Here is a 22,782-nt window from a genome sequence, read left to right as displayed (position 1 = left end):
CCCGCCCCTGCCTTAAGTCATTTCCCATAGGCCAAAGACCTAGCAGATGGTGGTAACTTTTAGTCTCTACTATTTTTCATGCAAAGTAAATACATTTAGTAATGAGCTTAATCCCAGAACATATTTCTTTGTAACAGGAGTTTAAGGAACATACATGATGCGTAGCTGAGCAGCAGGATCCAGAGGGGTAATTACACTTGTCCCATTGGTTCCTTGGAAAATACTGGGCCTTTGTTGCAGCATGTTCTCTTGGGTTCTAACAGAAGGGGAAGGTGAGCGAACGTATCCATGACTGCCAGGTCTACCAGGCTGCTCTGTACCTTTCAAGTGTGTGAACGAAAGTTAGTGAAGGGGGAAAAAAATATACAGCCTATTATAACGTAATAAGCGTGTATATAACAATGCACAAATAAGTATCATAACGCTATTGCCTCCTCCACACCCTTTTTCATATGTCTATGCAGCTGTCAGGCACAGACAATATTTAAAGCTTTCTGAAGAACAGCATCCTCCAATCTGCATCACACAGAGTGAAATGCCAACTGGGGCAGGACTGATCCCATCCTCCAGATTCTGCATCATTACAACTGATCAAAGATAAAAAGAACATACTACCTACCACTGTCAATTACAGCAAAACCTCCATATCTTAGGAATCACCCATTTAGATCATGCTAACAATAGGTTACACAGCACTGTTTTTTATTTTTTAGAAGTCAAAACAAAAGTGCTAACAGTGGTTGTGGAAATTGATTAGTTACATTTTGTATATAAGACTGATCCAAATGTGGCAATGCACACTCACCAGGCCGAAGGTAGTGCTCAGCGGGAACTGCAGCGATTCTCTCCCTCTCTCTTTCTCTCTCCCGCTCCCTTTCACGTTCCCTCTCCCGCTCCTTCTCCCGTTCCCTCTCCCGCTCCCTCTCAGCATTGGCAGCTGCAGAAGCCAGATGCGTAGGGTGTCCTATAAGATGCACAGGAGATGGAAGTGCTTCACACGGGAATGAAAAGTGTAAGGCAAACAGTGAAAAGCTCAGCAGTGTGTACTACTTGACACACACTTGATGTAAGTTGAAGCCAGAAAAGAATATTTATGAATGCCCAAAACCACTTTGATTCCATTGAGAATTACATACTGGACTATGATGGTTGAACTCTAAAATTCACTGTGAGAGGAGGGGCTGGGAAACATTCCCAAGTCACTACATTGCTTTAATACACGGTGATAGGAGCTATCCAGCTGGCAGATAACACGATTTTATCCTATTCCAGATTCCTATCCAAAATTCCTATCCAAATTCCACCCTCGAACAGAAATTAATGGGTTCATGTATCAGATGACAGAATTTGGCCCACTGTATTTAATAAAAACACTAAACTTTTTGCTTTTCTAATTGTTTTCTCTTCAGGGCTTCTAGCAGATATATACAAAACCTATCACAATGGGGCCCTGATCCTGTCTTGGGTACCTCTGGCTGCTACTGAAGCAATAAAGTTAACAAATCATCTCTCCCATCACCCAAAGTGAATGGCACAGGGGTTAGCTATTGGAACAGCAGCAAGATACTTATCCAGTGACTAGTGGATAGAGAGGGTCATTATTCTAGAATGTCAATGGATTAGGGATAATACAGAACAATGAGGCTCCTACCTGGTGACATAGATGCAGGGTTGTAAGGCCTCGGAGGGAACGTGAGCTGGGTGCCAGGGATATAAGTGATTCTCTCCATTGGAGGGGTACTTGTTCCTCCTGGATGAGGGACTAAGATAGTGGGAGCCATATTGTTCAGGTCAATAATTCCTGTTCAAAAGTTATAATGGAGTTAGGATATACTCACTAATCTCAACAATTTACAATTACAAAAAAAAAGGGGGTGGGGGGAAGATACGCATCTAGGCTCTCTACTAGTGTTATACAGAGTTTTGCTTTGCATATGCAGAGACCAGTTTTAAAAACGCACCCATTAATATATCAAACTCCACCCTCCAGAACATATTCCAAAGAAAGCCTGGAGGAGGCTGACATACCTCTGGCTCCTGCATATGGGAGAGCTAAAGTTTGCTCTCTAGGAGATAGTCCTCTGGTTACATCAGGACGTAAATTAACCTGCATCTGCTGGGAGGTAATATAGTCATTTAGGATTGTCTGCCGTGTGTTCTCCATCGCATAAAGTTGATACTGACTTGGGTAACCTGGGGTAGGTGAAAGCTGCCTTTGGAACAGGTATGCAGCAGCAGCTGAGAATGAGAGGAAAAAAAGGAAAGTTTAGTGTGCAGTAGGGGGAAGAGTTTGGAATTTGTAGTTATTAAAGCTTAAGAAATATTTTAAAAAAGTGTTGCCAATCCTCCAGGCCCAGCTCTGACAGATTCAAAACTAGTCTTTTCAATGCCGATGTTCCATTGAGAGCATACATTCTCATACTTAGCTAGGAATGGTTAAGCAATCCAGACTGAAGAAATCTGCTTTATGGAAAAAGCCATGAGAGGAAACTGTGAATGTACATCCGAATGTTCTTTAGCGAAGCACTGAAATATCCACATAGGATAATGAGAAATACAGGATAATAGAAGGAAAAATACAGGATAAAGGATAATCAGTGGAAGTGGATTGATCTTTGAGTTATAAATCAATTTCTTGTTTTCAGTACCATCAGAGTGGATTCTAAGGACAAAACAACGTACAATCTGGTACTCTCTAAATTAAAGTCCTTTTCACTCACAAAACCCTGAAGGATGGTGGTCCTCACCATGCTTTTGTTTAATCCCTCAGGATATGTTTTTCTTGGATGCCTGTCATTCTTTTAACAAATACTTTACTTAAAAATATCCTCAACATCTCCCATTTTTTATAAACACAAAGGAGATAATTTGACAGCTTCTTCTATAAGATCTTTGAAATGGAAAGGGGAAAATATTTTGTTCTAATGGAGAGAAAAATGTAGTATTAACCTAGGAATACTTTAAGAATATTTTGATTAAAAAACAGAAAAGGCCTCTTAACAGAGTGTTGGGCAGAAGGTATAGCACATAGTAAAGAATTTTAATTGTGGCTCCATTGACCTTTGCTTTTAATACACAATCTTTTCTGTACATTATTGAAGACCACAGGACTGAAAAGGAAAAACAACAAAACGCATTTACCAGGATCCAGAGCCCTGTGAAATTGCATGGCTGAATCTAAATGAGGGGGGAGATGGCTCCTGTAGACTTCTGGTGTAGAGCCTCTATGATGGGAGTCAAACGGACTGTGAGTTACTACAGGATCAACCCCTGGGACTGGAGATTTCGCTGGTACGCTCTCTCTCTGCGTTGGGGTAAGTGTGGTTTTCCTTTCATGATTAGCAGGCTTCCCAGAAGATATTCCAGCTAGAAAAAAACACTTATAAGAAACACTCCTGATAGTTGGTGAAGCCACAAATGTGAATTAGCTCAAAAAGGGATCAGAGATGACTGACATACTTCAGACTCCCGCACAATAGTACACCAGTCAGAAAACACACCTTACACACCTAGAACAATTTGTGGAAACAGAATTTAGTGACTAAATTAGTTCAAAATGATGCTATTAGGTAGCCTTTCAGATTAACATACCAGCTCCATCATCCAGATATTTTATAGTGCCTTAAGCGAGTAGCAGTCCATATTCAAAAAATCCACACTCCCTGAAGAATCACCTTTGAAGTGACCCAGTATAAAGTACGAGTTGAGACTGAATTACCTCCTACCTCTATAAAAGTATGTTTGCCTTGGGCGAAAGTTTAGTGGTAGAAATTTGAACAGAGGTGGAACGCTGAACAGTCCACCCTGCACAGTCCTGATCTGTCTGATGCCTGTAGATAAACAAAAGGCCTCAGGCTCTCATCCTAAGAGTCACCAAAATTCAATTTACATAGAAAGAATGAACTGTCTTGACAAAAACAAAACACAGGTTGGCTGGTGTAATGACTTGATACAACTGCCCTTTTTTTTGTTTCGGATGTGTGAGTGGTGGTGGTGGTGGTATTTTTTGATAATCTGAGGCTCTTGCGGGTATAGCTCTGGGAACCTGAAAAGGAAAACTTCAACAAAAGCCAGTGAAATTGCTCAGCTATGTCAAAAAGAAAAGACAGCTAAACTTCTTCTGAGGAAACATAACATTTACTTTAATTGAAGAGAAGTGATATGTCCCAAACAGAATGAGATTAACAATTTGCCCAAAAGAATAAATATTTTAAAATGTAGCCATGGTAAAAAATTGGAAAATTCAATTCCAAAACTAAGTTGGGATTTTCAGACAGAACAGAGTAATACAAAACTGTACTGGATTTACATAGGTCTTATCTTACCAAGTGCCAAGGCATTAAGTAGTGGGGCTATAGTGTATCTCCCCCCCCCCCCAAATTATTTTGTTTAAAATATTGAAATTCTCTACTAGATGCTTGAAAATATTTCCACTGGACAAAACCCATTCCTCCCCGCTTGTATTTTAGGAACAAAATGGGATATACCTCAGATTGATTTGGTGACATATGCATAGAAATGTCACCAAACATCTAACAATATGGCTCAACCTGTTTCTACAAAGCAGTAGTCCTGAAGATTTTTTTTAAAAAACCTTAATGATTTGAAAGGGGTATTTTAAAATATGTAATCCTAAAGGCACTCCTAAAAACGTACTTCTGTGGAACTGCCAAAAAACTCATTGGTAAGAATGAGTATGTGAAGTAATATGAAAAACTAAATTATTAGGCTGTGTACATGACGTACCTATGTTATTACATAATCTATTTATGTAACCTTGTCCAACTACACTCATGAAAAATAAAGATATTAGTTTTACCATTGATTTCAATGGGGCTAGGATTCCACCCTAGGAGTCAGAACTCCTGTGGCTTTAACTCCCTGCCTTATCACAAATTTATTGTGTGGTCTTGGACAAATCACTAACATCTTTATGTTTCATCTTACCCTCTGTAAAATAGCTATAACGCTTACCTTACAGAGGTGGTGTTAAATTCAAATGAAACATTTTCAGTTCCTTGGGATTAACAGCATTAAAAAAAAGAAGGGTCACAGAGGGAAAGACTGAACCTTTAGTGTAGTGAATGTACACCTATATCAACATTGCTAAGAACAGTAAGAATGAGGCACATTCTAAGGTATTGAGGCCCAAGATTAACACTGTGGGAGGGTTAGAAAACCCAGTGTGAACAGAAAGTTTTCATTATTTAATTTAAATTAATGTTGGGTTTTTTAAAACATTCCTCTTCTTGGCTTGCAACCCAAATCGAACAGAACTGTGACAGTACCTAAGAACAGAGTGAAATGTGCTATAGATAAATTCAATAACCTATTTTTAAAAAAGCAAATGTCTTTGTATGCTTTACCCAAACGGTGCTCAATCTACAGAAATAAGAAACTTTAAGAATTGTTATGATTTTCAATGGCCAGCTTACATTGGGCAAGAAAGGATAACATACCTTCAGTAACTCTGTTCATCATAGGTGAGCTCCTGGACATAGGGCTTTGATAGTTCACAGGTGTCCTCCTTGCATTGGTGTCATCATAAATCCCAGGGCTCAACTGTGATTTGGGAGTTTCATGAAGAGTTGACCTGAGGACAGAGGTGCCAGAGCTGACCACCGATGTATGACGGGAACGTACAGCCTCCACAGTCTTCACATCTTCATATTTTGCTCGTTCTACTGCCTTCAAGTTTTCCGGTACCATTTCCAGCTGAGGCATTCCACGGGGCAGTTTACTTGGTCCAGTGATTAAAGATTTTACATTGTGTTTGATGGCAGACTGGCCGGAGTTGCTTTCATATTTTATGGGTGTACCCTAGAGAGGAGCAAAAGACCATCAGCAGCCAAGGTCATCCTGCCAACTTTCCACTGATGCTATAAGATCAGCGTATAATTTGTTTTTAATCTTTTGTGTTACATACTTGCATGAATTTTATGGCATGTGATGCAACTGGATCTCGAACAGAGCTACAGTACTTGCTATATCTTATACAAACTGCCCAGCACTCTTGTCAAAATGATACATAATCCCAAGATTTTTACCAACACATGGAGAAAATGTTTTCAAACTTAATTAAAAACACACAACCCTCTGTTTTTGGATAAGGAGACATGTATTTCTTAAATGCAACAAGTACCCTGAATGGAATTACCATTGAGTACCAAGGCAGCATAAGAGTCCAATTCTGGTTTGCACAGTTACCTGAGAAATGGAACCTTCCATAATTGGCCTTGCACTTTGTACTATTTCAGGAGTCTTGCGACTTTCTTGGCTTAAAAGGTCCTGTCTTGGGATTTCGTGGATGGAACGGCCCATTTCTTTAATGGTAGTGACTCCATCATACGGCTTTCCCTTGGTTATGGCTCCTTCAAATGTCCGTATGGGAGGAGACTCTCTCTTAATCTGTTTAGGATACTTCAGGCCTTCTTCAAAACTCTCAGCTGTTGCTCTTGGTGTACCTTGCATGGAAGGAAAGTAAATTAAGCAAGTCTTTAGGATTTTAACAGCCACTGAAAGATTGTTTTGCAAGTTTAGCAAACTGCAAATACCAATCACAAACTGGACCTTTGACCTGCCACCACAAATGGGTCTAACAAAGAACAGAGAAGACTCCAATAAAAGAAAGACACATAGGAAGTACCTTTTTTTTTTTTTTTTTTTAAATGAACTAATTTTACCACTAACAGCCGTAAGGGAACAGTACTGAACAATTGTTTAGGACACTGGATAGGTCAAGCGTGCTCTGATATGCTAAAAGCAAAGGCAGCAATACACCTCCTCAAATGCTTCCTGAAGATACAAAATGCTGAATATACTTTTTTCGATTTTACAAATTTCCTCATGTAAAATAGCTCCCCATTTACCAATTCTTGCACAAAAACTAATGTACAAAATGTATCAGTAGTCTACTAACAGGAAGCTTATGTGTGGAAAACACACATCTCTCTACTAAAAGATTTTAACTATAGCATGGCTACCATTGTCAGCAATTGGGTACGGTTCAGAAAGTCAGACTTCTAGGATCAGTAAGTTAATGTCAGCCTCTATACTACTAAAAACTTTACCTTGCATTATAGAGCCAGACAGCACAGTCCTCTCCTTCAGTTCTGCATGAGGGCTGCCCCTTGGCAGTGTACGGCATATTAACCCTAAAAAAGTTATTTGGTGGCGTTAGAGAATTAAATACAAGAATGATAAAGTACATGCTACCTACTCACATAATTTACTATCTGCACTGCACTTGTGCCTAGAGGCCCCAGCCTCATTCTGCTAGGCACTGTACAAATATAAGAGACAGTCTCTGCTCTAACAAATTCACAGGAAGCATATGCCCCACCCCATTACTGTAGTATTTAAACATATACAAGACACCAGTCTTGGGAAAAAAGAAGCGTAACACTTCCCAAACTACAGTAGTTGCTTTTTCTGCACTCACTCTATTTCAGTCTCCTCACCTGGTGATACATAACATTTAGGAGAAATGTGAAGCAGAACAATGACTGGTTAAAACCTCCATTCTATCTTTAAAGACTTAACACGGGGACCATCTAAAAGAAGCTGAACTGAAGAGCCAAAGGGAAATTTAACTTAAAAATCAACATCCCTAAAGCACAATTCTGCATAGGCTACGGAGAAGAAGTGGATCAGAGTGGTGTAAGACTGGCATTCAGTACTTGTCCTAGGTTCTCCCACTCCAAAGAAGTCAGGAGTACACACCAGAAAGTTAAAAGCTAGCAATTAAATCTTTCAAGCTATAATCTGTAATCCTCTTTAAACTGCATTTCTCCATCTCACTAAGAAGTACTCAGATGTTCCCTACAGGTTAAATGAAGAGGGAACAAAGAGTTCATGTGACTGGTAGGGAGTCTCTTCCACTTGGCTCTACAGTGCTTAGAGGAATGTTTCCTTGCCTCTTGTACTCCCAAAAGACACATCGGAAAGTTAAAGGCACTTCCCCATTACTATCTTGGTTGGGTCATGGTTTAGGAAATCATTTAGCAACAAACCAAAAATATCCAGTGATGCTCTGTTATATAAGTATTGGCAGCTGCACAAGTCTTAATTAATAAATGTCAGGCAAAACAGAAAGTAATACAAGAAGTATTAGTAGTATTGCTGCTACTATCTATTCCACTACTACTATGCTATTAGTAGATACTAGTTATATCGTCTCCAATAACAATAGCGCTAAAATGCTTTTACGTCTGTTAGTATCAAGTTAGTGATTTGATTTCTCCTTCTGAAGTCTCCTTTCTCTTCCAGTTTACTGTATACATATCCTCCTTTGATTTAGATCTACCCCAATGTAATTGTTATTAAGGCACATGGTATATTTAAAATAGTCACTTACCCTCTAATGGTGCAGACACTGGAGACTCCCTCATTGACATTCCTTGTTTTATATTTCCTTCCATCATATCATAACTTCTCTTTAAACTGATTTCATGAGCAGTCCTTGGACTCCTGGTTCCTTCTCGGACGTTCTTAATAGCTGCTAAATTATACAGACGTGTAGTAAGGAAAAGGTGAAAACATAACAAAACCAAGCAATCCATTACACCAGTGGTCCCCAACCTTTTCGTCTGGCAGGCGCCAGACGAAGGACCATGGCGGCGGCAGAGCATCCGCCAAAATGCCGCTGAATTTCTGTGGCATTTCGGCAGCGACACCTCTCGATGACGTTGCTTGTCGGCGGCAAGCGGCGTCATCGAGAGGCATCGCCGCCAAAATGCTGCAGAAATTCGGCGGATGCTCGACCGCCGGCCAGGATGTGGGCACCGCGTTGGGGACCCCTGCATTACACAGTAGAACCTCTTCATACAGGATACCAAAAACTTATCCTAACAATGTTTACACCTTTTCAATACTGTACCCAAACATATTTATGCCTTTTTAACACTCGTCTTTTACTACTTAAATCTTGTAGTATTACTTTAGCAAACAAGTATTTTTGTCTATAATATTTTGACCTAAAGTTTGAATTTTAATGTTAAAAGGATAACTTATTTCCTCTAACTCTCCAGAGTTTGTAATACCCTCTATTCTTTAAAGAAAGTAATATTTTGACATTTTCACATTTGTCAACTAATTCTTTAAAACTAATGTAGAAATTAAATACTAGTATCAGTTTTTAATTACTTCAGTTATACACTGTGAAAGACCCATCACACCAAGGTCACCCTTCTAACACATATACCCCCCCACCCCCGACACACATACAATGTTAAAATGTTGGTTTGAAAAGATATCTGCATTTTAAAGATAAAAATCCTTACAAGAATACTGTAATTATTTAAAAAAAATAAGAAGCCTGGAAATTCAAAGCTTAGGGTAATTTTAATTTAAGGGTTTGGATAGTGTGCAATAAATAATGCATGGGGGGTTATATACTGAATGATGAGGACAAAACAAATATTGAACTGCTCAGTCAATGAGGCAGCTCTGTCCATCCTGTGGGGAAAGAACATGATCCCATATAAAGTACCACTATCATAATACACACGCACAACGGGGCAGAATTAAGGTTGCATAGGCAACCTTCACTGACATTTCGTAACTTTCAAGTGCTTGACTTTGCAATTTTAGCATTCGTTTAGCTAAGTGTTTTTTGTATGGAATTATATGTAAAACAGAAAAATAACTGATTCCTAACCTATCAAATCTGTGGATTTTAGAAGAGGAAACTCAGTTGTAATCTTAACTATGGACCAGTTATACTACTCAGATATATAAATACTTACTATCATATGATAAGATATGCCCGCTCTTGCCTTCATAAATAACATGGCCTTTGGCTGCAGCTTCCTCTCGGCACTTCTCAGGGCTGCTGTCTTCGGTAGCCAGTCGGGTGATGGTTCCTTTCAGCAATGCATCAGCAGCAATGCCAGACTGGGACAAAGCTGGGGTACCCTGCAATCAAATTAAATCAAGTATAATTCTGAACATACATATGCAAGATACTGAAAAGCTGGCACTAGAGAACAAAAAGTGTAGCTTCAGGCCTATAATCCTGATTCCTTTAATCAAGAATTACAGTTACAGTTCCTGGTATCTCAAGTATTAGCACTAGTGCAGATTAGTATATTTTTCACTGCCACTATGAATTTTTTTAAATGGCAATGGGGAACACTATATTACAGCATTCTTTTGTGACCTGGAGCTTTTTTTGGACACACTACAACAACTGGTTTGGGGAAAATGGAAATCTACTTAGCTATACTATTATCCAAGATCATTAGGCTGTACTTTATCTTCAAACAACACTGCATACTAATGTAGCGTCAGACTCTTTCTGTGATTATAAAAATCAAGAAAGGGAGTTACCAACTCAGAGGGTGTTCTGTTTGCTCATTAACTGCTCCTACTCCCTTCCTATGCACAAGCCACCAAACTAAGAATAGAATGTTACTTGTATCTTCGCATTAGAAAGACAAAGGGATTTAAAAATTAGTTATGTTCTTCCTGAGCTTTTATAACAGCATCTATGCAAAGCTGATTACCAAGATTTATTTCTTAATTCTTGCACTGCAAAGATTTTACTCAGATGTAAAGTAAGATACAGCTAACAAGTCTTCATTTAGAACTATTAAAAAACCTGTGTTATTTAGCTAAAAGTTAGACATGCATGATAATTCTTTGTCAGAGGTGATATCCCGGCACTACTGACTTCACTGCTGTTGGAATTTCATTCTTGGAGTGTTTATATTTGCCTATACAAAGATGTTAAGAATTATTTTTAAAAATAAGTACCTCTGTGCTAGTACCACACAATAGAAGGTAAAGGGGAAAAAAAACCTGAGTAATGGAGCCTCGCAGAGAAGGAATGGTTTCAACAGGAACTTTGCTGGCTGGAGTTCCTCGTGTTATACTTCCTTCTTGTATGGTTGTGGTACCTGATTCAAAATTAAGTGAAATCCAATAAATAAGGCCCCCATCAATTCAACTGGCAGCTAAAAACAAATTACTTGCTTAAAATAATTGAAAGTTCTCTCCAAGGTGACAACTTAAAGTCAAACTATCTGAATTTTTTTTAAATTTATTATTGCTATAGGTCTATCTATAATAGATGAGAAATAAAATTACAGTTTCCTTACAGTGTGTCTTTGTAAGCATTTTTATATATAGTCAGTTTCACTGCTTTATATAGGTATTTTAAACAAGACAGGAGAGCTAGTGGCAGGCTTATTCCTGAAACATATTTTAACCTGTGGTTTTTATTTTTTTACTATTAATTGACTACATTTCAAACTAACAGTCCCCCTTTACTTGTTAATTTCACATGTGCTGATACACCAGATATTTCGGAGAACATTTGCAAGGCAAAAAGATTCAAAATTTAAAATTTTTAAGACTACTCAATATATATGCATTTTGTAAGACATATGCACTCAGAGAACAGTATATAGGAAAGCTGGAATAGCACTTGGATACTCTGGCTTTAAAAAGGCCAAAGAATATTCAGTAAATCATGAGAGATTTTATGGCAAGTCAAGTAGTGAGGACTATAAAAATTAACTGACTCATTTTCATCATCCTTAACAAATTAAAATTCATTACTCAACACATGACTATTTCTTTACCTCGAACCACACCTTCATGCTGTGCTCTGACCAAGAGGCCCTCAGGCTGGGAATTCTGGCTTCTGGGAGAGAACTCTTCTTGCTTGATGTAGGGTATGGAAGCTTGTTAGAAAAAAAGACCAAATTAATTTTGCAACTATTAATGCGCAAAATCTTGCGTATAATGTTTATGTTGGCTTTGGTTTTCCTACCAGGTTTGGCAGACTCCTGTTGCCTCGGCAGGCCAAGAGATATGGATCCCACGGATGGCTTTGCTGGTTCTTGACTATAAGAAGCTTGACTATGGGATGTTAAGTAAGTGCCAGGTGTTCCCTAGAAGAATAAGTCACTTTGATAAATTTTATTTTTGGGTAATGAAAAATATTAAATTACTACTGGCATATTAACATTACAGACTGTGCTTTAATTTTTAATTATTTAAATGGAAATAAATGATGAACTGACCAAAATATCTTGTATTGCTACACAATTATAACAGGAACTCTAGACACCCTAACACATAATGTCTCCTGCTGTATTAAGAACAAATACTGAACAGGAATAAATAAGGCAACTCAGCTAGTGAGCAACTATAAAAATTTTTTTCCATCCCAATAGGTTGCCCATGCAGCTCCTGTTTGATAGAGGTTTGGGACGGGTTCAGTTTCAATACTAGAGTAAATATAACACTGATTGGACACCATTAACTTCATTGCCAACTGTCACTCTATAGACAGTATAAAAGCAAATGGCGTTTAATGCCATTCTGCTGATAGAAGTCACTCATTTTTAGTTCTGTACTGCTCAGATATTAAACAATTTTTAGCACTGGCTTACCTATAAATGAACTAGTGCATTCATTTTCTATGTGGAAAGATGCCTATCTTAAGAAGTTAGAGCAAGGGTGGCCAGTCTGCAAAGTTCTACTGTGCAGACTACCACGGCTCTCATCTTTAGTTCTTAGATGCAACCCTGGGAGACTATAGGTCCTATCCAACTCTATTTAAGATGAAGGCTACAATCTGCTCCATTTTATGAAAGGTAACTGCAGTTCTTGGGTTTTTGGTAGGCTGCCCACGTGGCTCTTAGTTGGGAAAAGAATAAACATCATGCTGGGGATATGAAGTTGGGAGCTAGTAAGTAACAGCAGAAGAATACATTAACTTAGAAGTTACTGCTGAGTAACGTTCTCTTACTTGTGAGATTGAGCCTCCCATAATGAATGATGGTTTTTCTGATGGCATAGTAGTTTTGGAGGATGGAATGAGTGGAGGTGGTGGTCTGGTTGGCCGGGTTGTTGGGAGCCGGACCCCTTCAGGTATATTTGCTATTACTTGATGAGGAGCAGGCTGGAGAACTTTTAAAGAAAAAAAGTTTTGTTAAACAATACAGCCTATTTCTGGCTCTATCATTCACTACATAAACAACCTGAAAAATAGAAACAAGTGTAATTCTTCATCTTACTGCGTACAAGAAGAACTGTTTAATCGTATGTCCTACAACGTTTTTAGAGGGATTTTTCCTCTGCAATTCTTCATGGCATATATAGTTAAATTTAGTGGAAATTAAACTTGGCATCAAAGTATAAAAATAAATGACAATATCTGCATTTTAAACTTTAAAATTTAAATTTTCAAGCAAGGTGGACAAAGTTTTCACCCTGCAGGTTTTCCCCCCCCCCATTTTTGTTCTTAATGCTTGATTAGATTGGGTTTAATTTAATTTAGTCTTTCCTTAATTTGTTCTCTGTTATGGTCTAACATCGCACTCTGGGGAAAAAACTATGATAACAAAAGTTACACATTTCCAGATTGTGGGTTATTTTTCTGTAGTTGATATAATAGCTAGAGCTTATTAAAAATCACTTCTAACCAGGTTCTAATGTATATAACAACAGGTTCTACTTTACTTTTTCCTTCCCCCATTCATGTCATATTGGAGAATTCTTTTTTGCAAGTTAAATTAAAAGCTTTGTGTGCCATTTTGGCTCTGTGCTGGAGCTCTGATAAATTTCAAAACCCCAATACCATAAGATTTCACATTTGGTTAAGAAAATACACATTAGAAAAGAGAACCTGCTGATGCAAAATGAAAACATGAGGGTACATGTTCCCCATGACTGGAGACTCACGAAGGAAGGTCTATTTACAAAAAAGTCAGTCATCTTTCATTAGTGTAGATAAGCCTTTAAAGAAAGTTTAATACTACATTAAATCATGGAAGTCTAACCTATGAAGGCAGACTGCCAATGGCTATTGTGCAAAACAGATAATATTTACCTGGTGGGACACTATAGCGAGCTGCATTCATATCAGGTTGTGGCGAGGCTTTACTGACTTCTCTTGGAGATAACCTGTATGGCGATGCCGACCTTCCGGCTGTGTTTTGCACCTGTGCTTCCTGTTCTATTGCTCGTTTGACCTCAACGTAAGGCATATAAGCAACTGATTTTCCTATAAAATTTAAGGTTATCATAATGAGAGAACTACCCTGTATTAAAATATTTAGTGTGAAAAGAATTGGATCACAACAGCCAAGTGACAAGACTTCTAAAGTCAAGTGCACTCTTGTCAGATGTTTAAATGCTTTCATTCCAAAAGCTCTTTTTAGACCACATAAGTAAAGAGTTCATACACAATACCACTTAATCACAGCACTGATGCAAATGAAAGACTTCACAGCTAACAATGGGACTTTTTCCCTTCCTGGAATAAAGGGAGCTTCCACATCAGTTTCCCTCCCACACAAAATATCTTTAAGGGTTCAAGATAAATAAGTGTCTTTGGATCAGAAATTACTGAGACTTCAGACAGTTTTGCATATTAAACCAAAAGTGCATTGATTCCTGTACCAGCTTTTTGGCATTTAATTTTATTCAAGTGCTATCCCTAGAAACTGAGTGTATTTAGCCTTGTTAGTCTTTTTGGGTCTTTCAGATTCAGACACGTTTAAAAGTTGAAGGTATATAAATAGAGCTGAATGTCATTGAACAACTGACCGTGGCAAATATCATAATTTAAAATTATTACATAAGTTTATTACTGAAGCAAAAAAAGCTGGCGAAATTTTTTTGCAATGTTATGCACATTTTTTCAACAGGAGAAGTTAAAAAAACTCAATCTCTTCCCTACTTCAATTTGTATCAAAGTTATTTACTCTGTATTTTATAATGCAAATTTTCACAGATTTAGACAAAAAACTTTCAAGTATAATTATATTAAAAACAAACAGTACTAGTGTAACTCAAGCCATGTGAGAAGGTTCAGTAGAGAAGCGTCGTTTTTGGTTTAAACAATATTTACTTCTAAATCCTGCCAGCAAGATTTTAGGGTAAATATTGTTTTAGACTGAAGAAGACTCATTACTATTGATCTCCATACTCCTGTCCACCAGTTAAGGGCTGCTCCTAGTCAATTTAAGAGTAATACATCTATATGGTGAATGTCTTTGGGGTTTCATAATGAAAACAATGATTTGGAAAAAGGAAGAAAATTTTGCTCTAGAAATAAGGGAATTAAGATCAAGATTTGTCTGGATTTTAGAACTTCAGTTTTGTTTCGCAAATATAAGAAGGGGAACGTGAAAGTATCATTCAAGAATACCTGATTATGAATCAGAACTAGCCTACTGTAGCTGAGAAAGTACACCTTTAACCTCATCAGTTAAACAGTACTAATCATACTGCCAAAAAAAAAAGTAATATCTGTGACATACAATGGTAGAGAAGTGCACTGCAGATTCTCAATAAGTCTGTGCTATTACATGGCCTTTCATTTGGCCACTTGCCTTTAACTTATGCATCCTGTGTAAATATCCTAAAACCTATACTATAAAGTTTAAAATAGAATCTGTGGGTTGTCTCCAATGCACTGAATACAGTGGAGAAATCCCAGTTGCAGAATAGACTTCAAGGAACAAACTCTTGAAGAGTTGTAGACATCCCAAACTATTCTAATGTTCAGAATTTAAATACTAAATTCTTTAGGACTCAAGTACATTTTATCAAATTCTTCCCATCTTTTTGCTGGCACCCACAGAAATCTTGAATTTTGCTGGCAGAGAACTTCATCCTCAAACTTTCCAACACTTCATAATAAACTACGGACAATGCCAACTATTATTCAAAGAAATGGTATTTTGGCTAGGTAGACTTTGTAATGGCAACCACAAGTTCCTCCACCTATTCTAAAGGAACCTCCTCCAAAAACAGTTCTCTACGAGCTCTCTCCTCACTATTGTGATTGGAAGAGAACAGGTACACCACTGTTCAAAACACCTGCCATTCTCAAACATACCAATGATTCTTTTTGCTTTGGCAAAAATTAATATGGAGGTTTTCAATAAAATGTAATTTAAAACTGCAGTGTATGCTGAAAACAAAACTGTTTTCCAAAAATAAAAAATGTTTAAGATGTTTCATGTTATTAGTGCTGGTTACGTCACTGTAAGAGTCAGACATTACACATTTGTTCTTACAAAGTAGAAGGAGGATGTACATTCCAAGGTATTCTAAATCAGTGGCTCTCAACCTTTTCAGAGTACTGTACGCTTGCAGGAGTCTGATTTGTTCTGCATACCCCCCAAGTTTCACCTCATTTAAAAACTACTTGCTTACAAAATCAGACATAAAAATACAAAACAGCCTCACAGAACACTGTTACTGAAAAAAAAAATTGCTTACATTCTCATTTTTACCATATAATTATAAAATAAATCAATTGGAATATAAGTATTGTACTTACATTTCAGTGTATGGTATATAGAGCAGTATAAACAAGTCAATGTCTGTATGAAATTTTAATTTGCACTGACTTTGCTAATGCTTTTCATTTAGCTGTTGTAAAACTAGGCAAATATCTAGATGAGTTGATGTACCCCCAACGTGACCTCTACGTATCCCATGGGTACACGTACCCCTGGTTGAGAACCACTGTCCTAAATAACAGTTTTCAGTTTAACAACATTCTGAAGACGTCTTTGTTCAAGAACTCAGTGGAGCTGAAAAGCGCCTCTCTTTCTCCAGCAGAAATTGGGCTACAATAAGAGATGTTATGTTTATGTCTCTCTTTTGTTCTCAATAGTTTAACTCAAGAAGTTTGATTTAAGGATTCAAGTTGGTCCACCCGAGGATGTACAACATTGGAAGAGATTTTATCACTGACTCTCAAAACATTCGCGGTCCAGACAACAGCACCTATAGCATCACTGCATCCACCACATTAATTCTAGACTAGTTTATTGCCTTGCCACAGTACCAGGTTCTTGGTACACTCTTTCCTAACAGAAGGGCTTCCAGTAGGATGCATTTTTCTCTTCACACAACTACATGTAAGGCACAATAGGGTAGTTTGTAATTTGCTTGCTAGTTATGGTATGAAACCTATTCCATGAAATTGGTGATCAACATACACAGAGACAAAACATTAGCAAAGGATCTAGTAGATTCCAGTAATTGATTCTTGCAGTTTATAATCCAGAAGTTGACCCATGTTTCAATATCTAGGGTTGCTTAGTTCTTGAGTTTTCAAAAAAAGTGTCACCTACCTTCCCACTCAACATTAGGGCTCTTGGAGGTGCCACATGGGCTTGCAGAACTTCTATACTCCATATCTATATGCTCCTGCCTCTGGCGCTGCTCCTCCAGCAATGCTGACTCATGCATAGCTTTAATGTGCCGCTGATAGAGAGCATAACCACTAATGGGTGTTCCAATAGATACATTACATGGGCTACAAGAGACCTAAAAATAAAATAAGTACACAACATCTGTATATTACATATACATATAAAGTAGCTCTCTTTTGCTGACAATAACTCATGTCTACTTGCTCCATGTCAAAGGATGTAATCTACTTCTATACACTTCAAAGGCAGCATCAGAACTTTTCTGGGTGTTTTTAAAGCTAACAGTTATGCATTAATATTGTAATTTAAACTCAATCACAAATGTACTGTGATAAGACAAAGAAACAAGTTCTCACTATTTTTCATAACAAAATGTTACATAAAACAAATTATGGATACTGCAGATTCCCCTTCAAATGACATTAAGAACATACCATAGGTGGTATTACAGCAGCTCGATGGTGAAGTTGTTGCAAGTCCATCTGCCCTTGTTTTATTGTGGAGGATACTAGTATAGATCCAGTAGGGTTTAACAGTGAAGGCTTTGAATCCATAGTGAAGATTCTGGAGGAGGAGAGAGCAGAAAATTAAAACTAGATAAAGTGCAAGATCTTGATAGGATTATAACAAAAGTACTCCCGTACTGAATTAAATAACTGAAAAGCAAAGAGCAAGTAAAAGCAAAAAGTTGCATGAATACCTACAAGACCAAACCTGAGTGGAATACATGCTGCAGCCACTTGAAAAAGAACATAACCTTTTGTACATCAAAATAGCACACAGTACAATGCACACCAGAGACAAGAACAAGTGGATGGCAATATTTCAATAAGTCTGCTTATGTTCTAATTTTAAATTCCTTAATTCTGCAGCAGTAATAAGAATTTGCCTGTTAATTTATTTAGTTGATGAGTGAAATAAAATGGTGACAGTTAAGACAGAAGTCGTGTTATATATTGTTTTTTCCCTCTATATTATATTTTTCCAATTGTTTATCCAGGTTAGTTTTAAATATTTCCAGGGATAAAGCCTCCTTCACTTCAGAAGACTATGAACTCTTGCCCTACATTTTGAAATTCTGGGAACTTACAGGACTTTTCTGCTGAGAAATTAATAAAATGAAGAGAAAAATCCTATTTAACATGGTAGAGCTTCCACTATAAAATGCATCAAGAAATTATAAAATTTAGAGGTTTGATCATAACTGTAGCAGACTACCTACATTCTCAAAGGAATAAAAAACTTTTAATATATTCTTTGCTTAAATCTGAGAGGAAGATGTGGTTTATCATCACTTGTACACAACTAGTATGAACTAAGTGTAAGACGACTCCTGTGCAAGTTAAGATTACTTACAGTTTCATAGAATGTGGGAAGCAATAGAATTGCCCTATAAATTATGACAATACCTATTGGAAATCCCATTTTGTAGATTCTTCTCAACTTTACCATGTTAGGAATTATTATGCTAATTAATACCTGTCTAGCGCATCTGTAAAGCACCCTTCACCACAGTTTTTACACAATTCCTAGAGTTCAACAAATCTATTGTCACCATTTTGCCAGGTGTCACTGTCACTGCCAGTATGCCTGAGAGAGGTGGCAGGAGTCCAAGGAAATGCATTAAAATGGTTTGAGTTTTTCGTGGGAGGGACACACCAACAAACAGTGATTGGAAACTTCACCTTCACTACTAGACACCCTCAAATGTGGAGTCCCACAAAGATCAGTTCTCTCTCCAGTCCCATTCAACACCTACATGCAGCCACTAGGTGAACTGGTCAGATGACATGTACTCAAATGCCAGCAATATGCAGATGACACACATCTTTACCTATCCTTCACAATATGAGACCACACTACCACCAAAACAGCCCCAGGCTTGGACAAGATCAGCTCACAGATGAGGCTGAACCTGAGCAAGACAGCGATGATGCTGGCAGGTAAAGGAAAGCAATTAAGGGTTTGCAGTCACAGTGCAGTTTCCTTTGGTTGAAAGTACATAACCACAATTGGTCAATTTGGTCCATAGTCCAGGTCTGAGTACTCTGATTCCTCACTAACACTAAGCTTCCACATAGCAGCATCCACGAGTAATGCTTTGTATCATCTCCAGTTGGCTAGGAGACTGTTCCACCCTGGTGGGCAAAGAAATGGGCTCAGTTATTCAAACCTTTATCACTTCTTCACTGGACTACAGCAATGCAATATACCTGGGCATGAAGACTGCAGCATTTAGGAAACTTCAACTAATACAGAACACTGCAATGTGTCTCCTCAGCAACACAGGTAACCTCAGGCACATCAGACATGCCCTCCACTCCCTACGCTGGCTTCCCACAGAATTTTTTTTTTTTTTTTAAACCAAGTTAAAGGTCTCAGTCCTTATTTTCAAGGGATTCAGTGGCCTCAGCTCAGGACACCTAGAAGATTGTGGTCAACAACATCAATCCTCTGGCACCATAGAACTCTCTACAATAAAGCCTAAAGCTTGTCTGTGCAGAGACACAGTTTTCTTGATGACCAGTACAAGACTCTGGAACTAAGACCAATCACCACCTTCCGCTCCAAGTGCATGGTACATTTCCTAAAGAAGGCAGGATTAAATGTAACATACAGCAACAAGTATATTTAATAAAACCCTACCAAAACAAGACACTCCCTGAACACACTTCTCTCCCTGGGGAGAGGATATGAGAACAAACATGTGACAGACGTTGCATGTCACAGTTGCTTAATGCACTACTGGAATGTGCTCAGATACTCGAGCGATGAGTGTGGTATAAGAACCTATACACTTAGAAAGAATAGGGGAAATTCTGGGTCTCTGCTTCTTCAGGTACAGTAACATACTAGCATAACTCAGAATAATCTCTTCTATGAATGGGGAATCATCACAACTTTCCACATAAAGCAGATGAACTTTCCATTACATCACACTCTCAAACTAATTAAAGTTATAATAAAGAACATTCAAAATATATTTTTCTGGATTTGTGTCATTGTATATAATGCATTGTGTCAAAACCACTTTACAGTTTAACTAAAATGAGAATTCTCTCCAATTTTCTTAGAAGACAGATGTGGGAAAGATTTTTTCAAATTACCACTTTAGTTTTGGGATAGATCACTGCCTGCCTTAACTGATTTTTGAACAACAGTTATGTTGTGTGCCAGAAAAATCTTGAAGCAACAATAGTTTCTCCCCAACCCTCAGAAGAGAAACACAGGATTACATATTATGGAGACTCTTGTCAGGAGTATCTAGCCTTTTGTTATGCTTTGGAAAGTTTCTCATTGTTTTCAATAAGGTGCTATCCTTTCCAAAAAACTGCTTAACATGTACATGTAACCTATTCTCGGCACAGACCCCAGATGGCTTAATTTCCCTCCTCCTTTAGCTTTCCAGGCAGGAGTGTGGTTTTTGATGGCTGGCCATCCACCAAACTATCACAGAGAATTCAGACTATAATTTTCCTTGCTGAAGGCAGATATTTTGTCTGGGTTTTGGGCATACTGTTAGATCAACATTTTCCCTCACTGCTCTTAAGAATTAAGACTCTCCTTTCTGAAAGAGCATATACCTTTCTTCCTGAAAGCCCCTTTTCCCAGTAGGAGCGGATACCGCTTGTAGAACCAAGCAGCAGCATCACTCATGACACTTGTCCACATTCTGGAAAGCAGAATTCAGAACATGGTGCCAAATAAGCCATTTGAAAAATGGCTTTTAATGTTTAAACTACAAAATATTTTTATTGTACACACGTGCATGTGCGCACACACTAAAAATCTCAAAGTTGAAACCAGGGAGTTGAGTGAGTGTTAGTGGTAAAATGAAGAACACACAAACATAGAAAGTGTTCCATATTTTGCGTTAACAATGCGTCTTCCAGTTACATAAAAGGATTTTTAAAAAGAATGTTTTCTCTGCGTGTATATATACACACACACACACAGAGAAAGAGCAGAGAGAGAGAGAGATCTAATAGTTTAAATGTAACTGAATATCCTTTGTCACAGACATCCCAAGTAGGATTTGGGTTGTCTCTCTCAGCAACAGAAATTGGTCCAATAAAATATTACCTCACCCACCTTCTCTAAGGTTAAATTAATGTCTTTCTCATAATTGAATAATTAAACTCACCTTTGTCTTTCAGGTTCCCCATCAACATCTTCATCAGCACTACAAGTAGCACTAGAATCATTGTCTGAATTGGGCTCTGGTCTTGCTGTATTACTCTGCTGTGACAGGCTAAAGTCCATTTCTTCAGGTTCTGACTTTTCCTTGGGTTTCTCCAAATCCCTCTCTTTGGTATCACTCTCTATTTTCACTTGAATATTCTCTGGTAACCTCATTTCAGCATCTACAGGTTCTGCTTTGGTATGCACTGGAAGGTTGAGCACAGGCTTAGCTTCAGCTGGGTGGCTTCTACTGTCCATCTCCATTGGCTCCTCTGCCTCATTACTTATTTCTTCCTTAACTTGGAGCTCAATATTCTGATTTTCAGCTGTTTGTGTACTTTGAGCTGCCGAGGAGGAGGATGTGCTAGGTATAGTTTTAATGGCAGATTCTTGTTCTGCTGTTGTCTCAGTGGTTATCCTAGAAGCAGAGCTTTCAGACATAGCGTCTTCACTGGGTTTGGAAGCTTCCACTGGTGAAGGAGATGGAGCACTCTCTGTATCTGAACTATTTTCAGCACCTGAAAGACATTCTTGCATAAGCACTCAAAATATAATTAACAAGCTCTAACAGACAGCGAACAATTGCTCTCATTTTACAGCACCCACAAATATACTAGGTATCCCACAGTACAAATACGACTACAAGCCCCTGCCCCAAGAAATCATTCACCACTTAATTTCACTCCTAATGCAAGTGATGACTTTACATGGGTAGCTTTTAATAGTTTTTGAACAATCCAAGCAACTCATTTTCAAACATGAATTACACAGATTTATTGCATATCGCAGAAATCTCTTTCAAAACTTATTTTAGCTTTAGGTATTAGCCACAGGCTATACAGGCTAGAACTGGAATCCAGCCACTGAAACACAGGATGCAACATAAAAAGTCTGCTATTGGCTTTCACACAGCAGAGTTGACAAATTTTCAGAAAACAATGCTGTGCACCACAGCTAGTGACAAACTAGGGCTTTCACTCTATAGCAAGAATTGTAAAGTAGTATTAACAACAACATTTTGTACCATTTTAAAATAAATGGTAACTTTTATTCATCTTTCATTCTAGTCATTGTCCCACAGAAATAACTTCAGTAAACTGGAACCTTAAGGCAAAATTGCCTAACAAAAATGTAATAAAGTTTAATATAAACTACAAATGCTAAGGGAGAACCATGGTTGCATAATATAGCACAACATATTCTATTCAGAAGTCCTATTTAAATATATCAATACTCATTGCTTTAAAAAACATTTTTACAGGAAATATTTAGTTCAAATATAACATCCTCACAAGCTTTTGGTATTTTTAGAAAGAGCATCTACTTGCCCTTCCCATTCAACTGATGTCTACTGTGAAGTAGATAGAACACCGTACAACCTACATGTTAACTGAAAGGTTTAGGTTCTCTC

The 22,782-nt window shown here is 37.9% G+C and overlaps 1 protein-coding gene across 15 annotated transcripts in view; it reads right to left on the bottom strand.

Annotated features, from left to right (window-relative positions):
* NCOR1 (nuclear receptor corepressor 1) overlaps positions 1-22,782 on the bottom strand; it is a 101,385-nt gene that overhangs the window by 13,517 nt on the left and 65,086 nt on the right. For 5 of the 15 annotated variants that reach the window (XM_044993387.1, XM_044993390.1, XM_044993391.1 and 2 more), the window contains 18 exons: positions 21,334-21,889; positions 17,624-17,753; positions 17,109-17,304; positions 13,844-14,017; positions 12,761-12,921; positions 11,777-11,897; positions 11,586-11,687; positions 10,801-10,898; positions 9,747-9,915; positions 8,357-8,500; positions 7,071-7,154; positions 6,208-6,464; positions 5,460-5,820; positions 3,142-3,366; positions 2,029-2,238; positions 1,652-1,801; positions 806-991; positions 155-320 (listed from right to left, as the gene is read on the bottom strand). In XM_044993387.1, coding sequence (XP_044849322.1) covers positions 155-320; positions 806-991; positions 1,652-1,801; positions 2,029-2,238; positions 3,142-3,366; positions 5,460-5,820; positions 6,208-6,464; positions 7,071-7,154; positions 8,357-8,500; positions 9,747-9,915; positions 10,801-10,898; positions 11,586-11,687; positions 11,777-11,897; positions 12,761-12,921; positions 13,844-14,017; positions 17,109-17,304; positions 17,624-17,753; positions 21,334-21,889 — 3,490 coding nt within the window. Of the gene's footprint in view, positions 1-154; positions 321-805; positions 992-1,651; positions 1,802-2,028; positions 2,239-3,141; positions 3,367-5,459; positions 5,821-6,207; positions 6,465-7,070; positions 7,155-8,356; positions 8,501-9,746; positions 9,916-10,800; positions 10,899-11,585; positions 11,688-11,776; positions 11,898-12,760; positions 12,922-13,843; positions 14,018-17,100; positions 17,305-17,623; positions 17,754-21,333; positions 21,890-22,782 lie in introns of those variants that run through there. The other 10 variants (XM_044993396.1, XM_044993397.1, XM_044993403.1 and 7 more) reach the window with 5 other exon arrangements.

The sequence above is a fragment of the Mauremys mutica genome, chromosome 19 (assembly GCF_020497125.1).
Source record: "Mauremys mutica isolate MM-2020 ecotype Southern chromosome 19, ASM2049712v1, whole genome shotgun sequence".
Lineage (NCBI taxonomy): Eukaryota > Metazoa > Chordata > Testudines > Geoemydidae > Mauremys > Mauremys mutica.
The sequence above is the reverse complement of the archived record's forward strand: the minus strand, read 5'-3'. Positions and strand labels throughout refer to the sequence as shown.